A 23,028-nucleotide genomic window follows, 5' to 3' on the forward strand; every position below is an offset into this window, starting at 1 on the left:
CACTCAGTTCTGTAGCTCATCAGGGGACTGGGCCGACTGCTATCTCTCAGCCTAATGTGCTTCATAGGGTTATTGAAAGAAAGTGGCAGAGGGCTAGAACCACATATGCTGCCTTGAGCTTCCTGGAAGCAATGTAGGATATAAATATAATACATCAATAAATAAAATTCTGAAGCCTCCACATACATCTCCTGAAGGAAAAGTTAACTCAGACACAAACTCACCATCTATGAGTAAAGGGTTGTTGATATAGCGGGAGACCAAGATGTTCTCTTCAAGGGAAATCTGACTTGGCTACAGGAAGAAACAGATAGCACATTGGAGTGAGGAACAGGACATCTGAATGCTAGCAGACTGTCCCCCAATTGCTGCATGCCAGGGAATGTTTGCCTGATTACTAGGTTAACCAAACACTGTGGCAAAAGCTATTGGGTCGTATCCAATGAAGCTATCCCACTTGTGCAAGAATTTGCTCAATAGAACTTTACATCCCTCAGGCCCTTTCCCAAATTCACCTCCAGGGGGTTGCGTAAAAACCCTGAACAGATTCCGGAGGCACGTGGGGCGAGTAGATAAAAATATGATTGGCAGTGCAACAAGTGAAAAGGGAGCATTTATCCTCTTAAATACACACACACCACCATCTGAATGAAATTTGTCCCCCTAAAACAGACATAGGCAAACTCAGCCCTCCAGATGTTTTGGGACTACAACTCTCATCATCCCTAGCTAACACGACCAGTGGTCAGGGATGATGGGAGTTGTACAGTGGTACCTCGTGTTACAAACACCTCGGGTTACAAACACTTCGGGTTACAGACTCCGCTAACCTGGAAGTAGTACCTCGGATTAAGAACTTTGCCCCAGGATGAGAACAGAAATCGTGTGCTGGCGGTGCGGTGGCAGCAGCAGGCCCCATTAGCTAAAGTGGTACCTCCGGTTAAAAACGGTTTCAGGTTAAGAATGGACCTTCCGGAACGAATTAAGTTCGTAACCAGAGGTACCACTGTAGTCCCAAAACATCTGGAGGGCCAAGTTTGCCTATGCCTGCCCTAAAACATTTGGAGATGGAGAAATGAGACTGCCCACATGGTTGCAGAAAGTTATTTTGATTCCAGAAATCTTGAAACAGAGTTGCTATTCCACTTGCAGCTTAGAGCAGAATAGCAAGAATTAAGTGCTGCAAAACTGTCTTTATATGAACGCATACTTGTTATTGTATATAAAGATATGCAAATATCAAACACCAAGTTCAACATTTTCAGAGATTATCCATCTTCCTATAATACAAATGCATCAGAGAGCAAAACAGAAGGCAACTTATTATCAAGCTTGTTTTCTCCTGCCTTGGAGTCTAGGACCTGAACCAATGGATTTAAGTGATAAGAAAGGAGATCCCAACTAAACATCAGGAAGAACTTTCTGATGGTAACAGCTGTTCGGCAGTGGAACAGACTCCCATTAGAGGTGGTGGACTCTTTTTCCTTGGAGGTTTATAAGCAGAGGCTGTATGATGTAGTTGAGATTCCTGCATTGAGGGGTTGAACTAGATGACCCTTGGGGTCCCTCCCAACTCTACAATTCTATGATTCTACACAATCACAGGGCTCCCTCTCATATCAAAACTGGATCAGAATTAAGTGGTGGTGTTTCTCCCTTTCAAGTTTTTAATATTATTCTTTCCTTCCAGCAAGAACTGGAATTGTTGACCACATTGCTATGAATGAGGCCTCTGTAACAGGAACTAAAGCTGCAATCCTATGCAGACTTACCTAGGAGTAACCTCCACTAAACACAGTGGGACAAATTTCTAAGTAAGCATGCATAGGATTCAGGTTGCACAACATCAGCAGAGAAAACAACTTCCTTACATAATGCTTTCTGCACCACAGTCCAAATGCCAAACTAGGCAATTCTGTCCAAGCCTTTGAACTGTGAGCACAGAAAAGAACTGTGTGCGACAACTATGATACTTGTGATAGTTCAATATAGTAAAAGCTAATGTGATAAAGTCATGATCAAGGGCTCATATTTTGACAGGAATAGACTGCATGTGGATAAGTCTGAGGGCTGCAACATCCTGAAAGCACAGAACACGGATATGGTTTCTAAGAGCAATAAAGATAATCAAGTCTAAAGTGGCTTTTCTATGTAGCAACCACTATTCAAATAAGTTTGGGTATGAACAAGTTAACTACAGTCAACTGGAAAACTTTGTATTTATCTAGAGTGACACACAGAAACAAAAGCATCCCCTATTATCTGCAGGAAATTAAGGCGATTTAAGAATGAGATTCTAGAGAGCACTCTCTAGAGAAGGAGTAAGACATTTGACAGATCTGTGGGTTTAACAATCCTGGAAGAACCAGATATTATAGGAAACAAGCTTAGAGTGCCTTTCTCCAGGTTCTGACCCTTTGTTCACATATGTCTTTCCTTGAAGTGGAGAATAAAATCTTGTGCAGCTCTGGAAACAGTTGCTTCATGCACTTGGCTAGCAGCTGCCTTATTCCATGGGAAAGGAGCCAGGCTGAGAACATATGAGACAAACTGGCCCCTTCAATTTGGGGAAGAGAGATATATATGAGTGAAAGCAATGACTCACTGGTCAGTTTTATAGTTTGCCTATTAGTTTTAGGGGACACACACATAAACTTTCCTATCCATTATGGCTCCTTTCACGACTAGTGATAGACAAGGTAGTTAAAACAGTCAACAGTGAATTTGCTACACTGTTCTCCATGGGTGAAATCTATTTACCAAGTGCTAATCTGTGCTGAATGCAATAGATTCAGGTGAGCTAGTTAGCTATAGCAAAAATGTCACCACACCCTTGCTTCTCCAGATTTCTGATCAAGTGCTTGGTAAAATTTGCCTCACCATACAGACAACTAGCCTAACATATGAGTGTATGGTCAACATGACCCCATTACCATCTGATAGCCGCTTCTAATCATTCTGTGGCTGCCCTAAAAGCATGGTAACTTTTGCACTATGAACCTCAAAATATCTCCACTTGCCAGAATGGGGATGTGTCTGTTAAGAAGTAACATTAGCCAACAAACGAGTGATCTCAGTTCAGAAGGTGAGAATGCACAGAACAGAAACCACCTGAACATAACTGCTCCTAGACTTACAAAGTTTTTCTGAATCTATCCCTCTTCTACTGGATACACCCGTGAAAAGATATTCCTATAACCTCTCTGGCAATATGGCGGGAGTCACCTAATCAGCCCTGTCAAGGGAAGCCCTGCACAAAGTTAGTGCTTGTGCAATGGAACTTTCCCCTGCCTCCCACAGCACCTCCCACTTCAAAAAAATTGGCTCTTGGGGAGTCAGGAGAATCCCCAGAACAGCACACAATGGGAGAGCGTATCGTTCCACCTGGCAAGCTGGAATGCTTGCACAAAGGGAACAACTAGAATTTCACCCAGGAAATTCACTCACAGTTTTAAAACATTCATGTCCCAAGTCAAAGGTCTTATATACACTACTTCCTTGGTATCCAAGACTCAGACATCCTGCACATGTTAAGTAGCAACCAAAACAGTAACACCTATTCTGCTTGCTCCGTCTAAGCTCTGTTGTTAGCATTTGACAAACCAAATAAGCAACATCTAACTATCTAATAATTTGCTTAACTGATACAAGTGACAGGGAACAGGACAAGTGCAGCAAGACAGTACATACTCAGTGTGTTGCTCCTAACAGTCTGAACATTTATGTGGAGGCCAAACATTATAATGAAACGTTATCACTTGCTCAAAGATGCAAGCAACTTATCAAGCTTGGTATATTTAAGTGCTTACATTGTTGATCAAATAGACACCTCGTCCTCTAGAAGATGCCACAGGTTTCACTATCCAGGGTCCCCTATCCTTTGAATAGGAACCTGGTTGAGAAAGAATAAAAATCACAAACACTATCAAATGCTTTACCAAAAGGTTTACCAGACATTGCCACAGCTTCCAGCAATGACTGAATGGAATTTCAGCAGTACTTGCGGGCCTCTTTTAGCCAGTCTTTATATGAACTGCTAAAAATTGCCACAGGTGTCTTTTCATTCTGCATCTTTCCTGCTCACTTTATACTCAGTTTGGTCACAGATAGCGACACACAGCAATTATGGGATTTGGAAAATTCACTCGCTTGGTTTGTACTTAGCAGAGAAAGCTACCTTATTCTGAGTGAGATCATTGGTTCATCTACAGCTGTATTGTCCACCCTAACCCACAGCAGCTCTCCAGGATTTCCAACAGGTTTCTCTCCCAGCCCTACCTGCAGATGCCAGAGGTGGAACCTGGGACTCCCTCCATGCAAAACTGGTACTCTACCACTGAGCTTCAGCCATTCCCCTGTGACTTATGCCTACTGCACAGGGAAACTTGTGCTGCTTCACTCCTGCTGCACTACCAGCACCCAAGCCATGGTTTGCCTTAGAGCTATGTCCAAACCCAGGCTCGTGGTTTGTTATCTCCCAGCCCATAAGCAGTAAGCAAAGTACAAACTTTGGTTACCGATCAAATTTTGTGAACCCCTGTTTGGACATAACGCTAAGTCAAAGTACTGCAACAGCAGCAGGGGAGGAGCAAAGCAGACACAATTCTCTCCCTGTGCACCAGCATGCTTGCTCATTCACAATATGGTTTGGCTTATGGCTATGTGCAAACCAGACTAAAGTAAGCACAGAGCTCGGGAACCACCCCCTGTCAATTGTTACACTCAAATGGCTGGTGATTTTTTTAAAAGGCTTAGGACTCCAAGTCAAGTGCCTTAGTATGGAGGAACAGAGATGTCCCACATTTAAATATCTATTTCCCAGGTTTTCCCAATGCTTGAATGACCTCCACTGCAAGGATTCAAAGGGTTAAGAGAGGACTTTTCCTAGGGGAGTCATTGAAATATCATGAGTGTCAGTGTCAAAAGCTGACATACATTTTGTCTCCTGGAGCACCAGGAAAGTCATAAAATGAAAAATGAAAAACTCTTCCCGACTTTACTTAATACTTGGTCACTGTGATTCTGTCACTTACAGCAAAACTCTTGATATTCAGCAGGGAGAATGAAGGTCTGAGGGAGCACATGGAAGGTTTTGAATCCATAGGTTTGCTGCATGCGAATGATGTTCTTGTACAATCTGTCCTTTCGAGTTAATTCATAAGACCTGAAGAGATGTACATGCAGTTTTCAGATGTCGCCTCTTTGTCAGGATCTTTGAAAATTAATTACCTTAACACTCAGAAGTTTTAAGGAGCACAAGGAACTTGCACAATTCTAGCTTGCTCTCTTGCTACTGTCAGTCTGAAGACAACATAAAGGTCTGCAGTCACCAACTGATCATTGACTCTGTCCTATTGAAGGCATTCTAAAGGATGGTATGAAACTATTTTTATTAAGTCTTTTTATGAAAGCTTTACTGAGCATGAGGACTTTGGGGACGGGAATTTATAAATCTCATTTGTCCCAATTTTCTACATAAGCTATAAGAGAGACTGAAGTATAATATAGTGTATATTCAAGTCACACTGCTTATTTGCACCCTTTTATAGAGGCATTTCTATGCAGTCATCACATATCCCCTTACCTGGGAAAGTGGTTGACCTTTTGAATATCTGTGAGGGTTCGTAGAATGTAGGGTTTCAGATGGGATCCTGTCCACATAAGGTTATACTCATTGCTGCTTGGGTGTACCTAGACATGACAAGGAAGTTGGGGGAAAGTATATTACCAACCAAACAAGACACTAGATTCCAAAACAAAAACAATTCACACAGCCAGTATTAATCCACCTCCACAAGATTTGTTTCTTCGGGTATGTATACAATTTGTAGGTTTCAAAATATCATACTATACAAAAGGATTGTACATTATAATGTTATCATGTTAGAAACAGTATATATGACAAGCTACCAAATGCAGGAGTGCGCTTTGTCATGCTTTTTGTTTGAACAGCTGTACCTTAACACACTCCATGCTCTGAACTATATCTGTCTCTTGGCTCTAAGAGCAGGCAAACTTAATTGGACTTTCAGTCTCTTCATATTTAACAAGTCCTGATGAACATACCTCACGGAATCCATGAGCTGACAAAATGCTCCGCACCAGGCGACTGTCTGTTCTCACAATCTTAAAAGACAAGCGATAGCGCTCTGTGAAGAAAGTATCACAAATTAGTAACACCACCCCAGCCACATTATATTTCACTGGCTGCCAAAGGCTGCCAAAGGGAAACAGTGTTAGGGAACTTGACACATTCCATTATTCCTACACTACTACTACTTATTATTATTGTTGTTGTTGTTAAATGGGATGCAGCAAAACCAATAAGGGTAAATTACAAAATTCACCCTGGCCCTCCCTCCCTCTTTCTTTTTCCCACCTATTTGTTTAATCAGTTAATTTACTGTTGCTGCACAAGAACGAGCCTATGAACTTTTTAGACTTCCAAACAATGTTCAGCACTTTTAAACTCCTGTTGTTTTCAACAGACATTTTCAGTGCATGTTTAAATTCTTCTCTTAAGAACTTAGAAGGTTGTAACTTGACTGTTTTGATTTATTTATTTATTTATAGTCAAAGCAACACATAACTCTAATATGTCAAGAGCCATTTCATTTATTTATATGACAAGAAGAAAAATACAGGTAATTTCATTTTATATACTCTTGATGAGATAATGAGTTGCATAAAACCACATTTACCCCCAATCAAGCGGATGTAACTGTCCTTGGTTAGAATAGCTTCTGCATGAAATACCAGGATTGGGATCCTTCTGAATCCACCTGTCCACATGATGCATGGGTGCTCCCTAAAACAGCAAAACACATTTATGAACATATACAAGAAAATGCTAATTATGAAGAGAGTCAGAATACCTGCATACAGCAATCCCTATGTAGATTAAAACTACTTAAAAGTAAAATATAAGCCTCAAGATTCAGAAACCTAAAAACAGCAGTTAACACTCTTACGACAAACATTTATTGCTGAAGCGTACAGCTAAAATATACACATCTCATTAAAATCTGGCTATCTCCCATTCTTACTTATAATACATTGAACTTTAGCAATTGAGGTGAATGCAATTTTCCTTTTCCTTTTTTCTGATCCAACATTTAAAGCAAGGCATTAAAATGCTTATGAGGGAAAGAGAGATGATTTTGATATTTTATGTAGCATTAGATTGGGCTACAATGTTCAAAGAATTATTCCAAGACAAACCCTTACATTTTCTGCGTGCAGTTCAAGTTATAAACTGGCCAGGTATCGTGGCAACCCATGCTTAGGCAACACCTCAGCAAGTCAAATGACAACACATTACTACACTAAGGTTACATCTCAGCTCAAACACAGAGATGTTGACATTTGTACAGTTACCATACAGCAAAAGGCTTAATTCAGTCTAGAATGTTGCGTAGCAACGCAGAAAAATAAGAAAAAGTGGAGTTGGAAGAAGAAAAGCCAGGGTATAGCATGTGGCAATGTACAAGGAAATTAATCTTACTTATAAATTAAGCAAGTCATCATATGCAGAAATGCTTTTGTTTTATCAATATTTCTATTACGTAAAATTAAAACTTGGATATTTGGGTGGTCTGATAACTATACAGCATGCACCAAAAACATCACAACAAGTTTCTAGTAAGATAGGAGTCATTATATACCCATCTTCCAGTATTACCCTGTGCTAAAAGACATGTTAGAAACAGAAAAGAGGAACGCTTAGATATTCCCCTCACACCAGTTTCACCTCTTTTCTCTCCAAAATAATATATAAGCTGGGAGGTGGGGTGCAGTAAATTAAGAGATCTCCTACATGGCTTATATTCTGCCCAAGAACAAAATGATACAAAAGCACATGCTAGTTCAAGACTCCCATTAAGGAACAGGAAGGAAAATTAGGATGTACAAGCACTCAACTGCAAGTAAGCACTTTTGCTTTTGTTAAAGTATGAAGAAAAACATGCTGTTGTTTAAGAGTATACTATACAGGTACATAAACTGACAAGCAGACCAAGAATAAGAATGTTTCTTGCTACAAATACAAAGCAATGCATTTACAGTCTTGAAGCGGTGAGTGTACTTTTCAGCTGCTGCCTTAACAGTCCTAAAAACAGCAGCTTTAGTTTACTGTTGTTTTTAAGAGATTTCCAGTTCTCACATCACTGCTGTAAACTGTAAATGTGAAAGCAGGCCATTCAAGCATATGTTACACAAGGAAGGAAACCAAAATGCTTGATAGTCTATGTAGTTCTGTCAGCACATCAATATTTCAGCACTCTCCCCACATTTAATTATTTCAGAATTAAAAAAAATAGTGCACAGCATATACAATATGTCCACCAACATTAAATATTTTCCACCTATAGATGGAGCATGCAAATTATTACATGCTGCTTAGCTAGAGCTTTCAAGCATATTTTCAATATGACTTACAAATGCAAATAAGCTATTACAGACCCTTCACAAAAATAACCATTTGCCTTCATATGAACACATGCCCAAGTCTAGGACAATTCTATCTATCTGCATAAACTGCAAGGAGTCAATCAATGAAGGTTATTTTACAGTTGTACACTTCCTGTCCCTTAAGTTCCTTTATACAGGATTCTTTTGATTATTAGAATCCCACATCACCATGTCAGTATGAAGAACAATTTTGTGTCCTCTGATGCCCCAGGTTGTTCACCCTGAACACTGAGCTGGGTCAAGCAAAGATGTTAAGTCAAATATTTCTCATGCCTACTCTAACACCTTATATAAGTGGGAACAGAGCCAAGACTGAAGGAAGGTACTTTAGGATAATTCCTGTTCTGAGGATTTACACTAAGGACACCACAGCTCAGACACTAACACTCACCCTCTTCATGACCCTCAGCTTCCTGGAATAACATGCTGGAGGACAGCAGTCACTGCATAGAGAATAATCCAGACATCTTATACACTGCAACCAGCTCAGTATTGCTTGAAGTATACTGAGAAAGATGTCTGGACATGCAGACTGAAGATCCCTACAACTGTGGCACTGATCCCATGCTATTCTGTGCACAGTGTGATATTTCAGACAAAAAAGCAAATGCCTGCCAAAGCAGATTTGGTTGCAAAAAGGAAGGAAAGAAGATTTGGGCCTCAGTAAGAATACTGTACATAAAATTCCTAGCAGGATGTAACACAGAGAGAGAGACAGAGACGATACCTGAAAAGTTTTATGGGCATTCTCACCCAATCTGAGGTGTGGTCCATGCTCCTTTCAAGTCAGCGGGCAAAACTCTTACTTATTTAAATAAATTAGAATAGCAACCTTAGAAAAAATAGTGTTCACAGCGTATATCAGTAGTCAAATAAAAGACAGCTGAGAGAGTAAGGTTGTTCAAGTGACCAGATCGTTATTAATTATCACTTCTAGAACACCTACAGTCTAAACACTGCACAGATATTTAAAAACGAGTATACCTGCCCTCTAGCCAACAATCCAATAAACATACTACAAAAGTAAAAAGTAACTGGGAGGGAAGAGAAAATAAAGCAGTTTTCAATTCTTAATACTATGCAAATGATCTTATAGCGACAAGCTGGGATAGAAGCGCCACACATATTACTCAGGAATAGATACTGCTGCCACTTGATGCTAGTAGCATGACTGATTAGCAATAGGTTTTTCCTCTATTGTACCATTACTCTATGGCTCAGGGCTAACATTTTAGAAGATTCAGAACTCTACAAATACAGCATATGAAACAGGATAAGGTTCCCAAAGCTCTTGTATTTCAGTATCATCTTCTATTTACCTGCAAGCATTGACAGATCCAGAGCTGCCCAGGCTCTCAGGTTAGGTGGATGGTCAAGTACAAACAATTTGGAGAAGCTAAGAAATCACTTGATGTTTCTCATCTTCTCTAAACATGAATACAGATGAGCACAGATCACCACCCACTCTCTAGCAAGCAGGGTTTTATCTCACTTGCCTTGTACTTTGGATAAGAAACAACAAAGTTTTTTTCCAAACCACAGCACAGGTGAGAGAATAACCTCCACCGTTCAGAGTTCTCCATGCACTCCAAAAGACTTGGGAAAAGAGAGGGGGTTGGTGGCAACCACCAAAGGACCCATTAGTAAGTCATGGCAGTATCTGTTAAAGATGATCAATAACAAGATCATAAAAATTGGTGATAATTAAAGATAACCATCCAGAAAGAAGCCAGAGCCAGCCAAAGGCATATTGCAAAGGGCGAAAAGTTGCCTCCCAGGAGTCTATTATACATACAATAGCTCAGCAGACAATTTAATCTTATTTCAAAACAAAAAAAAATTCCTTCCAGTAGCACCTTAAAGACCAACTAAGTTAGTTCTTGGTATGAGCTTTCGTGTGCATGCACACTTCTTCAGATAGATAGATAGATAGATAGATGCACACGAAAGCTCATACCAAGAACTAACTTAGTTGGTCTTTAAGGTGCTACTGGAAGGAATTTTTTTTGTTTTGACTATGGCAGACCAACACGGCTACCTATCTGTAATCTTATTTCAACATCCTCCACAGCACCCTAAGGGAAGGGGCCTAGTTTAGTGGATGAGGGAAAGGTTTGCATAGCACACACACAGAGCTCTCTCCAATCTGCCACCTGAGGCAGCTGTCTCACTCTGCCTCATGGTAATAATAAGAATAAGAATAAGAATATTAATAATATTTATATCCCACCCATAACTCAGTGATAGTGCAAGTGCTTTGCATGTAGAAGATCCTAAGTTCAGTCCCCACCATCCATTTCAGTCCGGCTTTCGCCCTGGTCATGGGGCCGAGATGGTTCTGACCACCCTAACAGATGACCGCTGTAGGCAGCTGGATCAAGGCGGGTCAGGGCCGCTGATTCTTGTAGATCTGTCAGCAGCCTTTGACATGGTCGATTACGAGCCACCACCTTTTCGACGTGGGGATTTAGGGCACAGTCCTACAATGGCTGCGCTCTTTCCTTTCAGTTCAGGGACAGAGGGTAGCACTAGGGAAGGAGTTGTCGTCACGGCACTCCTTGGTGTGTGACGTGCCGCAGGGCGCAATCCTCTCCCCCCATGCTTTTTAATATCTTTATATGTCCCCTCATCCAGCTTGTCTGGAGTTTTGGTTTGGGTTGCCACCAGTATGCTGATGACACCCAACTTTATCTGTAGATGGACAGCCATCCTGACTTGGCCCCAGACACACTGATCAAGTGCTTGGAAGCTGTGGCTGGATGGCTGCATGGGAGCCGGTTGAAGTTAAATCCTTCAAAGACCCTTTGGCTGGGTCGGGATGACATGGGGCTGGTGGGCCAACTCCCATCTCTTGCAGGGGCGCAATTAGTGCCAGCGCCTTCTGTCAAGAGTCTGGGTGTAATCTTTGACAACGCCCTTTCTATGGAGGTGCAGGTTATAGCTACAACAAAGGCGGCATTTTTCCATCTCCGCCATGCTAAGCATTTGGTTCCTTACTTCTCTCGCCCTGATCTTGCCACTGTGATCCATGCAACAGTCACATCCAGGCTTGATTATTGTAATTCACTCTATGTGAGGCCGCCCTTGAAGCTGACCCAGAAACTCCAGCGGGTGCAGAATGCCACAGCAAGACTCCTTATGGGGTCCTTGACACAGAATCACATTCATCCAGTGCTATACCAGCTTCACTGGCTCCCGGCAAGAGTACAGGATCAGGTTTAAGGTGCTGGTTTTAACCTTTAAAGCCTTATATGGCCTAGGACCCTCATATCTACGGGACCGCCTCTCCTAGTATGCCCCACGGAGGACCTTACGGTCTGCAAATACTAACATCTTGGAAGTCCCGAGCCTCAAGGAGATTAGACTGGCCATGGCCCTGGCAGAACACTTTGTCACAAGAGACCAGGGCCCTGAGAGATTTGACATCTTTCCGCAGGGCCTGCAAGACGGAGCTGTTCCGCCAGGTCTTTGGTTGGGGTCTAACTCCCTCTCCCCTTTCATAAGAACGTGCATGAAAGTGGCCTCCCAATTTTTCTCATAGGCTCATATAAGTTCAGCACAGTTGGGCCTGGTGAGCATTTAAGGTCCCCAACCCTTATCTGCGGGTTGCCATCTGACTGGATTTTATTCTGATCTTGATCTGATTTTAGGATGTATTTTAATTGATTGCCTGATTTTATGTTAATGTGTTATACATTTGATGTTAGCGGCTCTGAGCCCGGTTTTGGACGGGGAGGGCGGGGTATAAATAAAAATTATTATTATTATTATTATTATTATTATTATTATTATTATTATATGCAGTTAAAGGATCAGAGAGCAAGAAAGACCTTGGAGAGTCACAGTCAGTCAGAGTAGAGAACACTGGACTACATGGACAAACAGTCTGATCTGGTATAACGCAGCTTTGTATGTTCATGTATGACTATTCCATCTTCCTGACTCCAGAATTATAGGAGAACACAGCTTTTCAGGCTCTAAAAGAATACTCAGGTGCAAGTTGAAAACTGATCTTTCATGCATTGTAACCAACCAACACCCCCCACCCTTTTAACAACGAGAAATAATCTTCCAAGTATGGATGATGAGATGCAAGATGTACAGTTTCAATGTCATATACAGGTACCATGTTAACTCACTCTGGTCCTTCCACCACTTCCTCTTCCTCTGAGGACGAATCTGTTTCTTCCAAGTCCCGAGCCATTCCAACGGGCATTTCCTGTGGACGTTTTCATACAGCCCAGAAACGGTGGCCTCTCAAACTCTCCCCCGTAGAATCAGTAAACCTATCCACCAGTGCTGTTTTCTACAACAACAACAATAAAATGACTGCTTTGAGTAAACTGCAGATATGGAGTACCCTGACATTATTTCCTCCCTTACAAAAAAAGGCAGGGTGGTGTCATGACAAGAGTGCTGAATCTGGGTATCGACAACATAGGTAATAATCCCCCTCAACCACAATGCCTATGAGCGAAGTTACTATTTCACAATATTGCTGAGTGGATAAAATATGATACACCACCCTGAGCTTATTAGAGAAAGGGGAGGATATCAATGTGAATAATTAATACTCTCTAACAGACCACCTTTAATATTGATCTAAGCCATATTTTCACAGGCACTTCATGCAGAAACGGCAACAGTGCCTCCTGCATTTTGAGAACGCTTATCTTTTCTTACTTATTTTATTTGTATTTCTGTATAGTGCATGGCATTATCTTGATGCTCAGAGGTTTATAAATATACCTGATAAAATTAAATGAATAAATAACTGGCAGAAGGCTATACTATGATTGCCTTCCTCCTCCAGGTGAGTTACACTACTTGTACGGCTATGGGAATCCACACTTAAAATATCCACTCCAGTCACAACCTGACAGTTACATATATCCTTATGCCAGACACGTTGACATATATCGCCCACTAATTCACCGGCTCTAATCTACCGCCTTGAAAGATTATACAATATACCATAGACTGGAAGGGGAGAGCTGAGAGAGGCGCCTGTGCTGAAAACTTGCCGGTTGTCAGAAGTTCAACCCAGATTCAGCTCAGCACCGTTCCCTTATCAACTTTTTATTCGGTTCACACTCTCCTACTGTGACTTTTGGGGCTCTTTTCCCGGCAGCCCGAGGCAAGCTTTCCTACAGTTCCTTCCTCAAAATGAAACTCGAATCCCTCCCCATACACACGACAGTGGGATAACGTCGCTCCGCAACCCAAAACTGCGGAGTTTGCTCAAAATAAGATGTTTAATTTTAATCAGGCAGCCCTAGGGATTGAGGTGCAGGGACACCGAGGGGAGGAGGGGAGAGACACTGCAAGTGGGTAGCGACGTCTCTCAGCCCCAACTTGAAGCGCACACCGTTCCCACAGGACGCATTTCCCCCACAAACGGGGCCCCCATCCCATGTCTGTAGGGGGATGGGGGGTGAAAGTGTGAGGGGAAAGTCGGTCCTGCACGTGGCCCTCAGGAATCACCAGTGGGAACTCCGCGAACTTTGCTGCTCAGCCAGCCAGGCGGGCCGCCCTGGCCTGGCCCTCTATTTAGGCAAAAGGGGGCTGTTGGGGCGAGAGGCGCCCCTCGCCCTCGGTTCCAAGGCAGGTCCCCCCCGCCCCGCCCGGTCCTTCCTGTCGAGCGAGGGAGAAGACGCTGCCGCCGCCCAAGCACAACCCGCCTGCCTAAGCAAGCTCTGCAGCTGCCAGCGCCGTCACTGCCGGGCTCCCCCAGCGCCCTACCTGCTGCTTCATCTCCCTTCGGGCCCGGTAGCCGCGTCTCCCGCCGGCGCTTCTCCTGTTACTACAACAACCAACAGGCAACCGTTCCCTCCCTCGCCCAAGACGCGTCTGCGCAAGCGCCGGCTCTCGGCTCCCGCTCGGGTTCCTTCCTCGAGCGCGTGCGCACAAAGGAACACTCGCCCGTTCGTTCGAACCTCTGCCTCTGCTAAGATGGCGTCTTGCAAGATTCCCTCTGTTAAAAAAAAAGAAAGAAAGAAAATGAACCGAGGAGGCCGTAGCGCCGTCGGTTCTTCTAACCCCGCCTTTGATGAAAACGTCACAGCGCCTCAGAAGGGTTCCACGCGTGTGATTGGCGCAGTCGCTTACCCTTCCATGTGGCGCGGAGGAGAGGTCTAGCTATGGGCGTAGCGGCCAATCAGGGGAAGGCAAGCTCCAACAGTGCGCTAATCGTTGCGTAGAGTGCGGGGAGGCGGGACTGGTGCTTGCTGCTGCTGCTGCTGCTGCTGCTCTGGCTTAAGGGAGGGTGGAGAGCTGCTGCGGCTGAGGACAGGTAAGGCGATGTAGGGTGTCCATTGATGGGTGGGGTTGCATTTTGAGGGTGGAGGATAACCAAGAGGCGCGATGTGGATGCGGGTAGGTTTGGAGGCAAGCGAGCAGGTGGCATTGCAGCGTGGGAATTGAATTTGGGCGAGCTGAGGGCATTCCTAAATATGACAAACGTTGTAGGTTGGTCCCTTCAGTGGGAGAGGGGCGAGAATGGTTAATGCTAGGGCCAACTACAAGGCTGCAAAGAAGCGAGTTAGCTTTTAAGATCATCATTCCTAAATGCAATCTTCTAAACTGGATATAGCTATGTAGGCACAAAGCTAAGCATCTTAATAGGAAAACCAACTGTGCCTCGTGCTCCCTTTTTCCCCCTTGGGCAGCCAGCTATCTCTGCTATAGATTAAATTAGGATTTTGAACATAAAATGATTTCTCAAGACTGATCCTGTCTCCAATAGCCAATTCTAAAAGTATTTACTGTGAAATAAGCCCCGCTGTGTCCATTGTGGGTTAACCTCAAGGCAGCATGCAGAGGATCAAAGTAAAGACAGCTAGCTACCAGTCCTATCTGGAAGAAAGGCCAGTGGCTTTGTGGACGATGCGGGTGAGATTTCCATCTTTGTAATTATTATGGAATGCTATCGTATAGGGCAAATTGGATGGAGGGGAATGATAAAATAAGCTTATGGCCCTTGCTGTGATTCTTATGAAGCCCCTTTACGCTACTTTAGGAAGAAAGGTTACAGACATAGTTAAAGGAGGGTGACTGAATTATGATGCATGGAAGCATTGTGAATTCTGGATTCTGTCTTTGTTCCCATTAGCAGATTGTGTTTTGCCACTTCAAGATGAGCCGTTTCCTGAATGTACTCCGTAGCTGGCTAGTTATGGTGTCCATTATTGCCATGGGGAACACAGTGCAAAGCTTCAGAGATCACAGTTTCCTCTCTGAGAAACTATACACTGGCAAACCAAGCCTCGGTAAGATGCACATGTTGTCATTTTTGCACTCAAGAAATGCTGGAACCTTAATCCTGGGTTATCTTGCCTGAGCTCTGAAAGTTTTTGTTCAGATTTCTGCTTACTTAAACTTCTAGAGATGGCTAGTGCTATTTTTGCTTGAACAGTGACAGCTTGAAGGCCACTAAACATGTTACAAATTTAGGTGAAACACTCTGTGTACCTTTGGTATACCAAAACCTCAATGATGTGTAAAAAAAGAGGCTTGTGTTTGTTTCACTATTTGTACATGAAATGGAGAGCAGGGGCCCATTATAACTTTCTGGAGCATGTGTATGTGGTGAAATAAATATAAGACCACATAGTTGCAAATGTGTCAGACAGCCCTTAGGAACATAAGGTGCAGCTTTATACCAAATTGATCCATTGGTTCACTTATTTACTTTTTACTCTTGCTGGCAGTGGTTCTTCTGGGCTGCAGACGTAGGAATTTTCCACCCCTATTTGGAGATGCCAGACCTTGAACCTGAGACCTTTTGCATACTATGCATGTCCTCTGCCATTGAGTTAAAGCCCTTTCCATTAATCTCCCTTTCACCTGTAGTGATATTCTGCCACCTCATAATGCATTATCGCAGAAGATAGTGTAGTTCCATATCCACATTGGAGTGGTCTCAAGCATTTACTGCAGTACTAAAACGAGCATTTTCCATGGGTCCTTATGGGCTTATTTGCTTCAAAGTGAACGCACAGTTCCACATGTCCTTTGATTCTACAATCAGCCAATCCACTATATTTCCCCATCTAAGAAATACAATCTCAGACACTTATGTAATACAATTATACTCACGGTACAAGAAGAGTCTAGCAAATCCTGCCATATTATGAGCTTTGGGCATTTCCAGACATTATGGTCCATCTGAAAAGACTGTGCTGCTGGCACTCAACCACACAGATGACATCATCCCAGCAAAAGTTCCCATTGCAGACAATCACTGTTGAACAGCATTCAAGCCACTAACCAGAATTGTTAGTAAAAGGTATCTCTTGGCCCAGCAAGTGCAGATATTATGGATGTCTTTTTATGCAGAATAGACCTTATGATAGAGGCATAGGCACCTATTGAAGCACTGCCTGGCACATTATGAAGCTCTTCCACACCATTTTGAATTCACTGCCACCTTTTCTAGAATATTGTCCCCTTCAAAGCTATACATGCGTTCCTGTCCAAAGCTGAATAGCTCATCTACATTTTTTAAGACTAGTCCTTCCACCCCAAACACAACCATATACTCTTATGTGTACAGAGACAGGGATCTGCTGTCTTCAGCTGAAGTACCAGTAAACCAAACTTCAAGTCAACGAGTAGTTTTAATTAACTGCTAGTAGCATTTCCCCTGCTCCCTTGTGTATTGATAGTAGCATTGCTCCATCATTTGGAAAGACCTTGACCCCTATGACGCTTTCCAACTCCATTAGTCTTGAGCCCTATCCATACCTACTGCTTAGCTTTGCCTAGACTGGGAGAGTATCAGAAAAGATAGTTGCCCCCTGCCCATATATACATAAAATGTATGGTTGTTATGCTGCAGTTCATGTGGCTGCCTTTGTCAACTCCACCATGATGGCAGGCAGGTGGATGACTTGGTGGCAGGCAGCCTAGGCAGGCTGTTTAAACGGGAGGATGTGCTTCACAGAGCGATTTTGGAAAGCGCTTCCCAAATGGTCGTCCCCCTCCCACCAGTAACCATGGCTGCAATAAGGCTTAATGGAGAAGGGCAGGTGCTTCACAGAGTGGTTTGTTAAACTGCTTGGTGAAGTGCTTGCTTCGTTGTTAAACAGGTTTCCTTGGCCACCTGCCTGCCATCACATTGGAGTTTGCCAAACTGCTCTGCGAAGCCCTTGACCCCTCCTTTAAAAGATGGCATGGGCTGGCAGGAGGAATGGGCAGAGGGGCTTGGGCTGAACTGTGGAGGGGGCTGTGAGGGGATGGGTAAGGGGTCAGCGAGCATAAAGAGAGGTTGGTCATGTGTAAAGGGAGGAGGGGTGGACAAAGGGGTCAGTGGGGTTAGTGAGCGGAGCAAGCGGGGCGACAGACCCTAGTAATTCTATATTTGTTATCTCTACACAGTAAATGGCCTCCAGGCTCGGACCTTTGGCATTTGGACCTTACTCTCCTCTGTAATTCGCTGCTACTGTGCCATTGATATCCGCAACAAGACGTATGTAAAATAAATGCTAAGGGGGGGGGGGGGCGTTGTCTTACCCACCTCCCAATCATGTCCACACTTGGGTGCCACAGTAACACTTTTCTATTCCCCTATAGCTGGGGTTGGTAACTTGTGGCCCTCCAAGTGTCGTTGGACTCCACCTCCCATCAGACCCAGCCAGCATGGCCATTGGTCAGGGAAGATGGGAGTTGTAGTCCAACACTTATCTGGAGGGCAATGGTTTATTTATTTATTGGTTCTTATACCACCTTTTTTGCCAAGGCTCTAGAGCTGATTTACAATTTTACACATCTTATACCGGCAATTAAAAATAAAACCCTCCCCATGCCCTTCCTTTTCCTTCTCACGTGGCTGATGGTGTTGGTTATATGAGAGGAGGGAATAATCTGGCTGGCGCAGACCCTCATGGTGTCACTGCCTGATTCCCTGCTGGTTATCCTAAACTCTTTTATCAAGTAGCTTGTGCAGTTGAGACAACAAGTGTTATTTTCTTGAAATGCTTCATTCGCACAGGCATGAAGGAAAGACTGTTTAGCATAATACTGATGCAAAATCAGAATGTAGGTAGTTATTCTATAGCACATGTTTGTTTAGAGGTCTGGAATAAAAAGTGGAAACACTCTAATTAGGTATGCGCCCTATCTTTTGGTGATATTTGGATAGCTCGCAAGTACACTTTCAGTCATCTTCTGTTGGAAGTTGTTTTTGAAACTTCTATTCCATTCATATATTTTGTGTCGGTGATTTCCAAGAAAGCCATATGCATGAATGGGCTGAGCTTATGTTTCTGTTTGGCTTGACTTCAGCATTAGCTTGGCACTGTGTGTGCTAAGAGACCTAGTTTGCTTGCCTGAGAGGTCAGGAGAGCCTCTGCAGGAGGCTTAAGATGGGGCAACAGTCTACTGTCTTGGTCTTGAACTGCCAGTGGAAGGCTTCCTGTGATAAAAATAACAAACTGTTAAAGGAGCAGTTGATGGATAAATGCAAAGAGCTTTTGAAGCTGGTAACCTTTTTATACAAGAAAAGCAGGTGGGAGCATTTGAAGTCTGGTTGGATAGTTGCTTGGAGAAATTTATAAAAATAGCAAGTTGGGCATATGGGACCTCTATAAGGAAGCACAGCTCTGAGTTCACCCACAATAGCTTTCAGTCCTCTGCAATAGACTGCCTGTCAGTAAGACTGACATGTTTATAATCATCAGGATGAAGACCATTCTTCCTCCTTTCACCCCTTGCCCTCCATCATCCCAGTCCTGGTTAAAGCATCCTCAGTTACACAAAACTGGCCATTTACACAATTTGCAGTTTGATTTTAGTTGCGCAGTCTGCTTTATTTATTGCATTTCTAGATCAACCTTTCCTCCACAGAGCTCAAGCTGGCATACACATTTCTCTTCTCCACATTTTATCCTCACAACAAGATTAGGCTGAAAGATTGTGAGTGGCCCAAGGTTACCCAGTAAGCATCATGGCTCAAGCTGGGGTTTCAACCTTGATGGCCTAGGACTGGAAAGCAAATGGCATACAGTATATAAACATACCAGGGTTTTCGTTTCTATTTCATATATTTATTTAAAATCAACATGATTGAAATAATACATTTGCAAACACAATTTAAATGTCACTTATTTACAGAGAAAGATGTGGACTTGAAAGCACACAGGGCAAGGTTTTTGGATTGCAATTCTTTTCTTAACTGCCAGTGCTGCAAACATACTTAAAGTAAAATGTAGCCATTTCGTCCTCATTCATTAGTAATACTTCCATGACTTCAAAGCACTATGCTGTCCCCATTACCCTCTGCGCAAGCATAAGTGATCAGAGTTTAGCTGAGGAGTCTGTTCCAGAGATGCAAGCCAGCTCACCCTCCTTCCACTCTGTTGGCTTGACAGGAATAATGTGTGAAAAGCCACAGTAGCGCTCTTTTTTTTATCATCGAAGTTGGCAGCTTCATCTCCCATTTCCCAGAGTGGCAAGGAACTGCATGCTGAGGGGAAGCTATTTGCACTGTGTCATTCGACAAGGTGACGTGTCCTTTTAAAGGAGAATGGGCACTTGGTCTGTTTGCTTCCCCAGAGTTACGTGGCAAGTCTGAAACCTGTCCCCAGTTCTTTTCCCATTGTGATGTCTATTTAGCCCTAATAAGAAGAGGGGTTTAGATAATACCAAAGTAATTTTTTACCATGCAGGTGAGGGAGCAATGTTGGTTGGTGGGATGTACTTCTGGGAAGATATATAGGGTTGTGCTGTATGTGTAGGTTTTCAACATTTTGATGGTAAATCGAGGGTCACTTCAAACCTGGTTATTTTTAAAATAAAACTTTTAAAATAAATAAAAAATCACAGTTGATTTTTATCCATCTTGCTTTAACCAAAGCAATACCAGCTACCACAACTTGGTGCACCCCTTGCCATCCATGCTCTTAATCATATTAATCAGCCTGGGGAAGGCCATATATCCCATGTGGTGACTAGTGGGTGGAAGATGGACTGAACCAGCTCATCTGAATTGCCATTTGAGCAACGAAAGAGGCTCTCTGTCATTTCCAAGAAATGCAGAAGCCAGTCTAGCATGTACCTGTATTACCAGATAGCCAGTGTGGTGCTTTCCAGATGTTCCTAGACTCCAATTTCTATTATCCCTGACCACTGGCCATGCTGGTGGGGTCTCATGGGAGATGGAGTCCAACAGCATTTTGAAGGCATCATCATATTGGCTGTCGCTGACATAGTGCAAAAACGTGAGTGTGTTTGCTTTGTGTGTTTTTTAACTCCTTGACTCTTAATTTCTTTGTCGGCATCTCTCTGTGGCCTGCAATAATTCTCATTTTTTTGTTCTCTCTGGCAGCCTCTATAACATCACACTTTTGACCTTCTTCCTTGCCCTCGGCCACTTCCTCTCTGAAGTGTTTATTTATGGCACAGCAGCTGCAACAATCGGTGTCTTGGCACCCCTAATGGTGGCAAGTAAGTAGAGCCCATTCTTTGGTGCCTGGTGCTTGGCTTGGTAAAGCTGTAGCCTGCTTTTCCCCTGAGAAGATCACAAACTTACCCTCACACTTTCCCTGCAATGGTTTAGTTGGACAGGCTAAGTGACAGTGATATGGCCAAAGCCAGCAAGTAAGCTTCATAACCGAACAGAGCTGAAATGGGGGTTTTAGTAACCAAATGCAACTAACACTTCCTAAAGATATAGAAGGGGTAGCAATGTCCTCTGCTTCCTCTCATTTTCCATCTGTCTCAGGTTTCTCCATCCTGGGTATGTTGATTGGACTGCAATATCTTGAAGTAGAAGCAACATCGCAGCTCAAGAAACGGAACTGAAGTTACGGATCCCCTATCAGCCCCCCAGCCATCGTCCAGTGTCTACTACCACATTGCCTCCTTGACTTTCCCTCCTCATCCCGTACCCTGCAAGTGGTCAGATCGTTCTTGGGACTTGAGTCATCCTTTCTTTTGTTTGCAGTTGATTTTGATCTGAACAGGCAGTACTTGACCTGCGACCAGTGGCAGACGCGGAGCCCTGAAGAGCTGTTCTAAACTGGGTGTGGGTTTCCCTGGTGGAGGGCGCCTTCCTGCAATGCAGGGGGTTGGACTAGATGACCCTTGGGGATCCCTTCCAACTCTATGATTCTTAACGCATCCTCCGTTCTGGTGGTGGGAAGGGAAGAGAGGGCTATAGATATCTTGCCCCCATCACCTTTGCAGGGGAGGGGAAATGTAGTGCTGCCCAAAATCCAGTGGAGACTGGTATTGCGGGAAGAGGCCAGACCAAAGTTATCATGGCACATAGTAGCTGTGTGTTTGTCCATAAGCATGGTTTTTCAATAAACAGGCAAAAATTGTGCAGAACTGCAGCTTCTTTTTATCTGGTAGGGAAAAGGAGAGATATCAGATTTTCTGTCTGTTTGTCTGTCTGCCTGCCTGTCTGTCTCACTCCTTAGCAAGAGGTAACATGACTTTTTGTATTTTTCATTTTAGGTTCTGGGGAATCTGCTTTGGCAATTTCCCCTTTAACATAACAGGCTGTCGTTCTAGATAACGTCTCCCTGTTCCCCTCACCTGTCCTCTCATTCCTTCCTAAGGTAGCTGTGTACTTCCTTCAAGTCTCCATTTGGCACACTAAATTCAAGCGTAAGCAGGCAACATCTGTATAGTACTGTTCTTGACTGCCTTATGAGAAGAGCTAGACCAAACCTCAGGCTTCGAAAAGAAGCTTGGCATAGCAAGCTAGTTAAAAAAAAAATACTATTGCGTAGTTTTTGGGTGATAGAAGTAGGAGCCATGTAGAACAGAGGACTTGAAGAGACAAGTAGAGAGATTGGATTCTCACTGCTGCTACAGAAAAAGGCCAGGTCACCTCCTCCTAAAATGTTGTCTTATTAACTGGAATGCCTGCTGCTGAAGTCACAAAGATGAGGACACATACGCCTCTCTTTACTAGAGTACAGCATATACGTGGAGAGAGTGCTGTTGTGCCCAAATCCTGCTTGTGGGTTTCACACGGGCGACTGGTTGGCTACTGTGAGAACAGGATGCTGGACTAGATGGGCCACTGGCCTGATCCAGCAGGCTCTTCTTTACGTTCTTATAGGTTTGTTATAGGTTAGTGCTGGGCCGGCCCAACCTAGAGACAAACTAGGCAATGGCCCGGAGTGCCAAAATTCCAGGAGCATCTGCCTCAGCTATGCAAATGCCTTGGAGAGACACTTGTGAAAGAGATGCCCAGAGGCAGCTGACCCCTTCACAGGCTGAGTGATATCCCCTGCATTCTAGGTATCTTAGGATGGTGAGATACTAACCTATTTAATCAAAGGGTCAGGCCCGTTTTCATTTTGGTGCTGAACAGATCTTTGTAAGTTAAGTTGTCCTTTCAATCGGGGTGGTGAACGAATGCTAAAGGGTAGATTTTCCCTTTTTTTAAAGTGCATGCTAACAGGTGAAATTGGGATTCTGATCTTGTTGGTAATGGTGCTCAGTATTTAGTCCAGCTGCTCAGTATTTAGTCCAGCTGAAGTAATTTGCAATGCAAATAAGTATACTAAGCTACTGAAACTGAAAATAAAAATTGGAAAATAGTAA

The 23,028-nt window shown here is 43.4% G+C and overlaps 2 protein-coding genes across 12 annotated transcripts in view; one reads left to right on the forward strand and one right to left on the reverse strand.

Annotated features, from left to right (window-relative positions):
- Positions 1 to 14,363, reverse strand: part of TTLL5 (tubulin tyrosine ligase like 5) — a 109,946-nt gene extending 95,583 nt beyond the window's left edge. For all 10 annotated transcript variants that reach the window (XM_077925437.1, XM_077925436.1, XM_028719269.2 and 7 more), the window contains exons 1-8: positions 14,212 to 14,363; positions 12,609 to 12,775; positions 6,702 to 6,808; positions 6,067 to 6,149; positions 5,585 to 5,691; positions 5,034 to 5,164; positions 3,810 to 3,892; positions 225 to 294 (exon numbers count right to left, since the gene is read on the reverse strand). In XM_077925437.1, coding sequence (XP_077781563.1) covers positions 225 to 294; positions 3,810 to 3,892; positions 5,034 to 5,164; positions 5,585 to 5,691; positions 6,067 to 6,149; positions 6,702 to 6,808; positions 12,609 to 12,685 — 658 coding nt within the window. In that variant the 5' untranslated portion in view covers positions 12,686 to 12,775; positions 14,212 to 14,363. The remainder of the gene's footprint in view (positions 1 to 224; positions 295 to 3,809; positions 3,893 to 5,033; positions 5,165 to 5,584; positions 5,692 to 6,066; positions 6,150 to 6,701; positions 6,809 to 12,608; positions 12,776 to 14,211) is intronic.
- A 241-nt stretch (positions 14,364 to 14,604) lies between these two features.
- Positions 14,605 to 23,028, forward strand: ERG28 (ergosterol biosynthesis 28 homolog). Of its 2 annotated transcripts, none has more exons than XM_077925476.1 (5): positions 14,605 to 14,761; positions 15,581 to 15,737; positions 17,848 to 17,938; positions 20,795 to 20,913; positions 21,191 to 23,028. In XM_077925476.1, exons 2-5 carry the CDS (start codon positions 15,605 to 15,607, stop codon positions 21,268 to 21,270), a joined length of 423 nt encoding a protein of 140 aa, XP_077781602.1. In that variant the 5' UTR covers positions 14,605 to 14,761; positions 15,581 to 15,604; the 3' UTR covers positions 21,271 to 23,028. The 2 variants fall into 2 exon arrangements, with proteins under 2 accessions (XP_077781602.1, XP_077781605.1); XM_077925479.1 differs by having other exon boundaries at positions 14,667 to 14,761; positions 15,584 to 15,737.

The sequence above is a fragment of the Podarcis muralis genome, chromosome 1 (assembly GCF_964188315.1).
Source record: "Podarcis muralis chromosome 1, rPodMur119.hap1.1, whole genome shotgun sequence".
In the NCBI taxonomy this organism is placed as follows: domain Eukaryota; kingdom Metazoa; phylum Chordata; class Lepidosauria; order Squamata; family Lacertidae; genus Podarcis; species Podarcis muralis.

What these genes read in the sequence shown, in the direction of transcription:
- ERG28 (XM_077925476.1), top strand. Translation starts at nt 15,605, where the DNA reads ATGAGCCGTTTCCTGAATGTACTCCGTAGCTGGCTAGTTATGGTGTCC. An exon ending in CACTGGCAAACCAAGCCTCG is followed by an intron (nt 15,738 to 17,847) that starts GTAAGATGCACA and finishes ATCTCTACACAG; the next exon opens with TAAATGGCCTCCAGGCTCGG. An exon ending in GGCACCCCTAATGGTGGCAA is followed by an intron (nt 20,914 to 21,190) that starts GTAAGTAGAGCC and finishes CATCTGTCTCAG; the next exon opens with GTTTCTCCATCCTGGGTATG.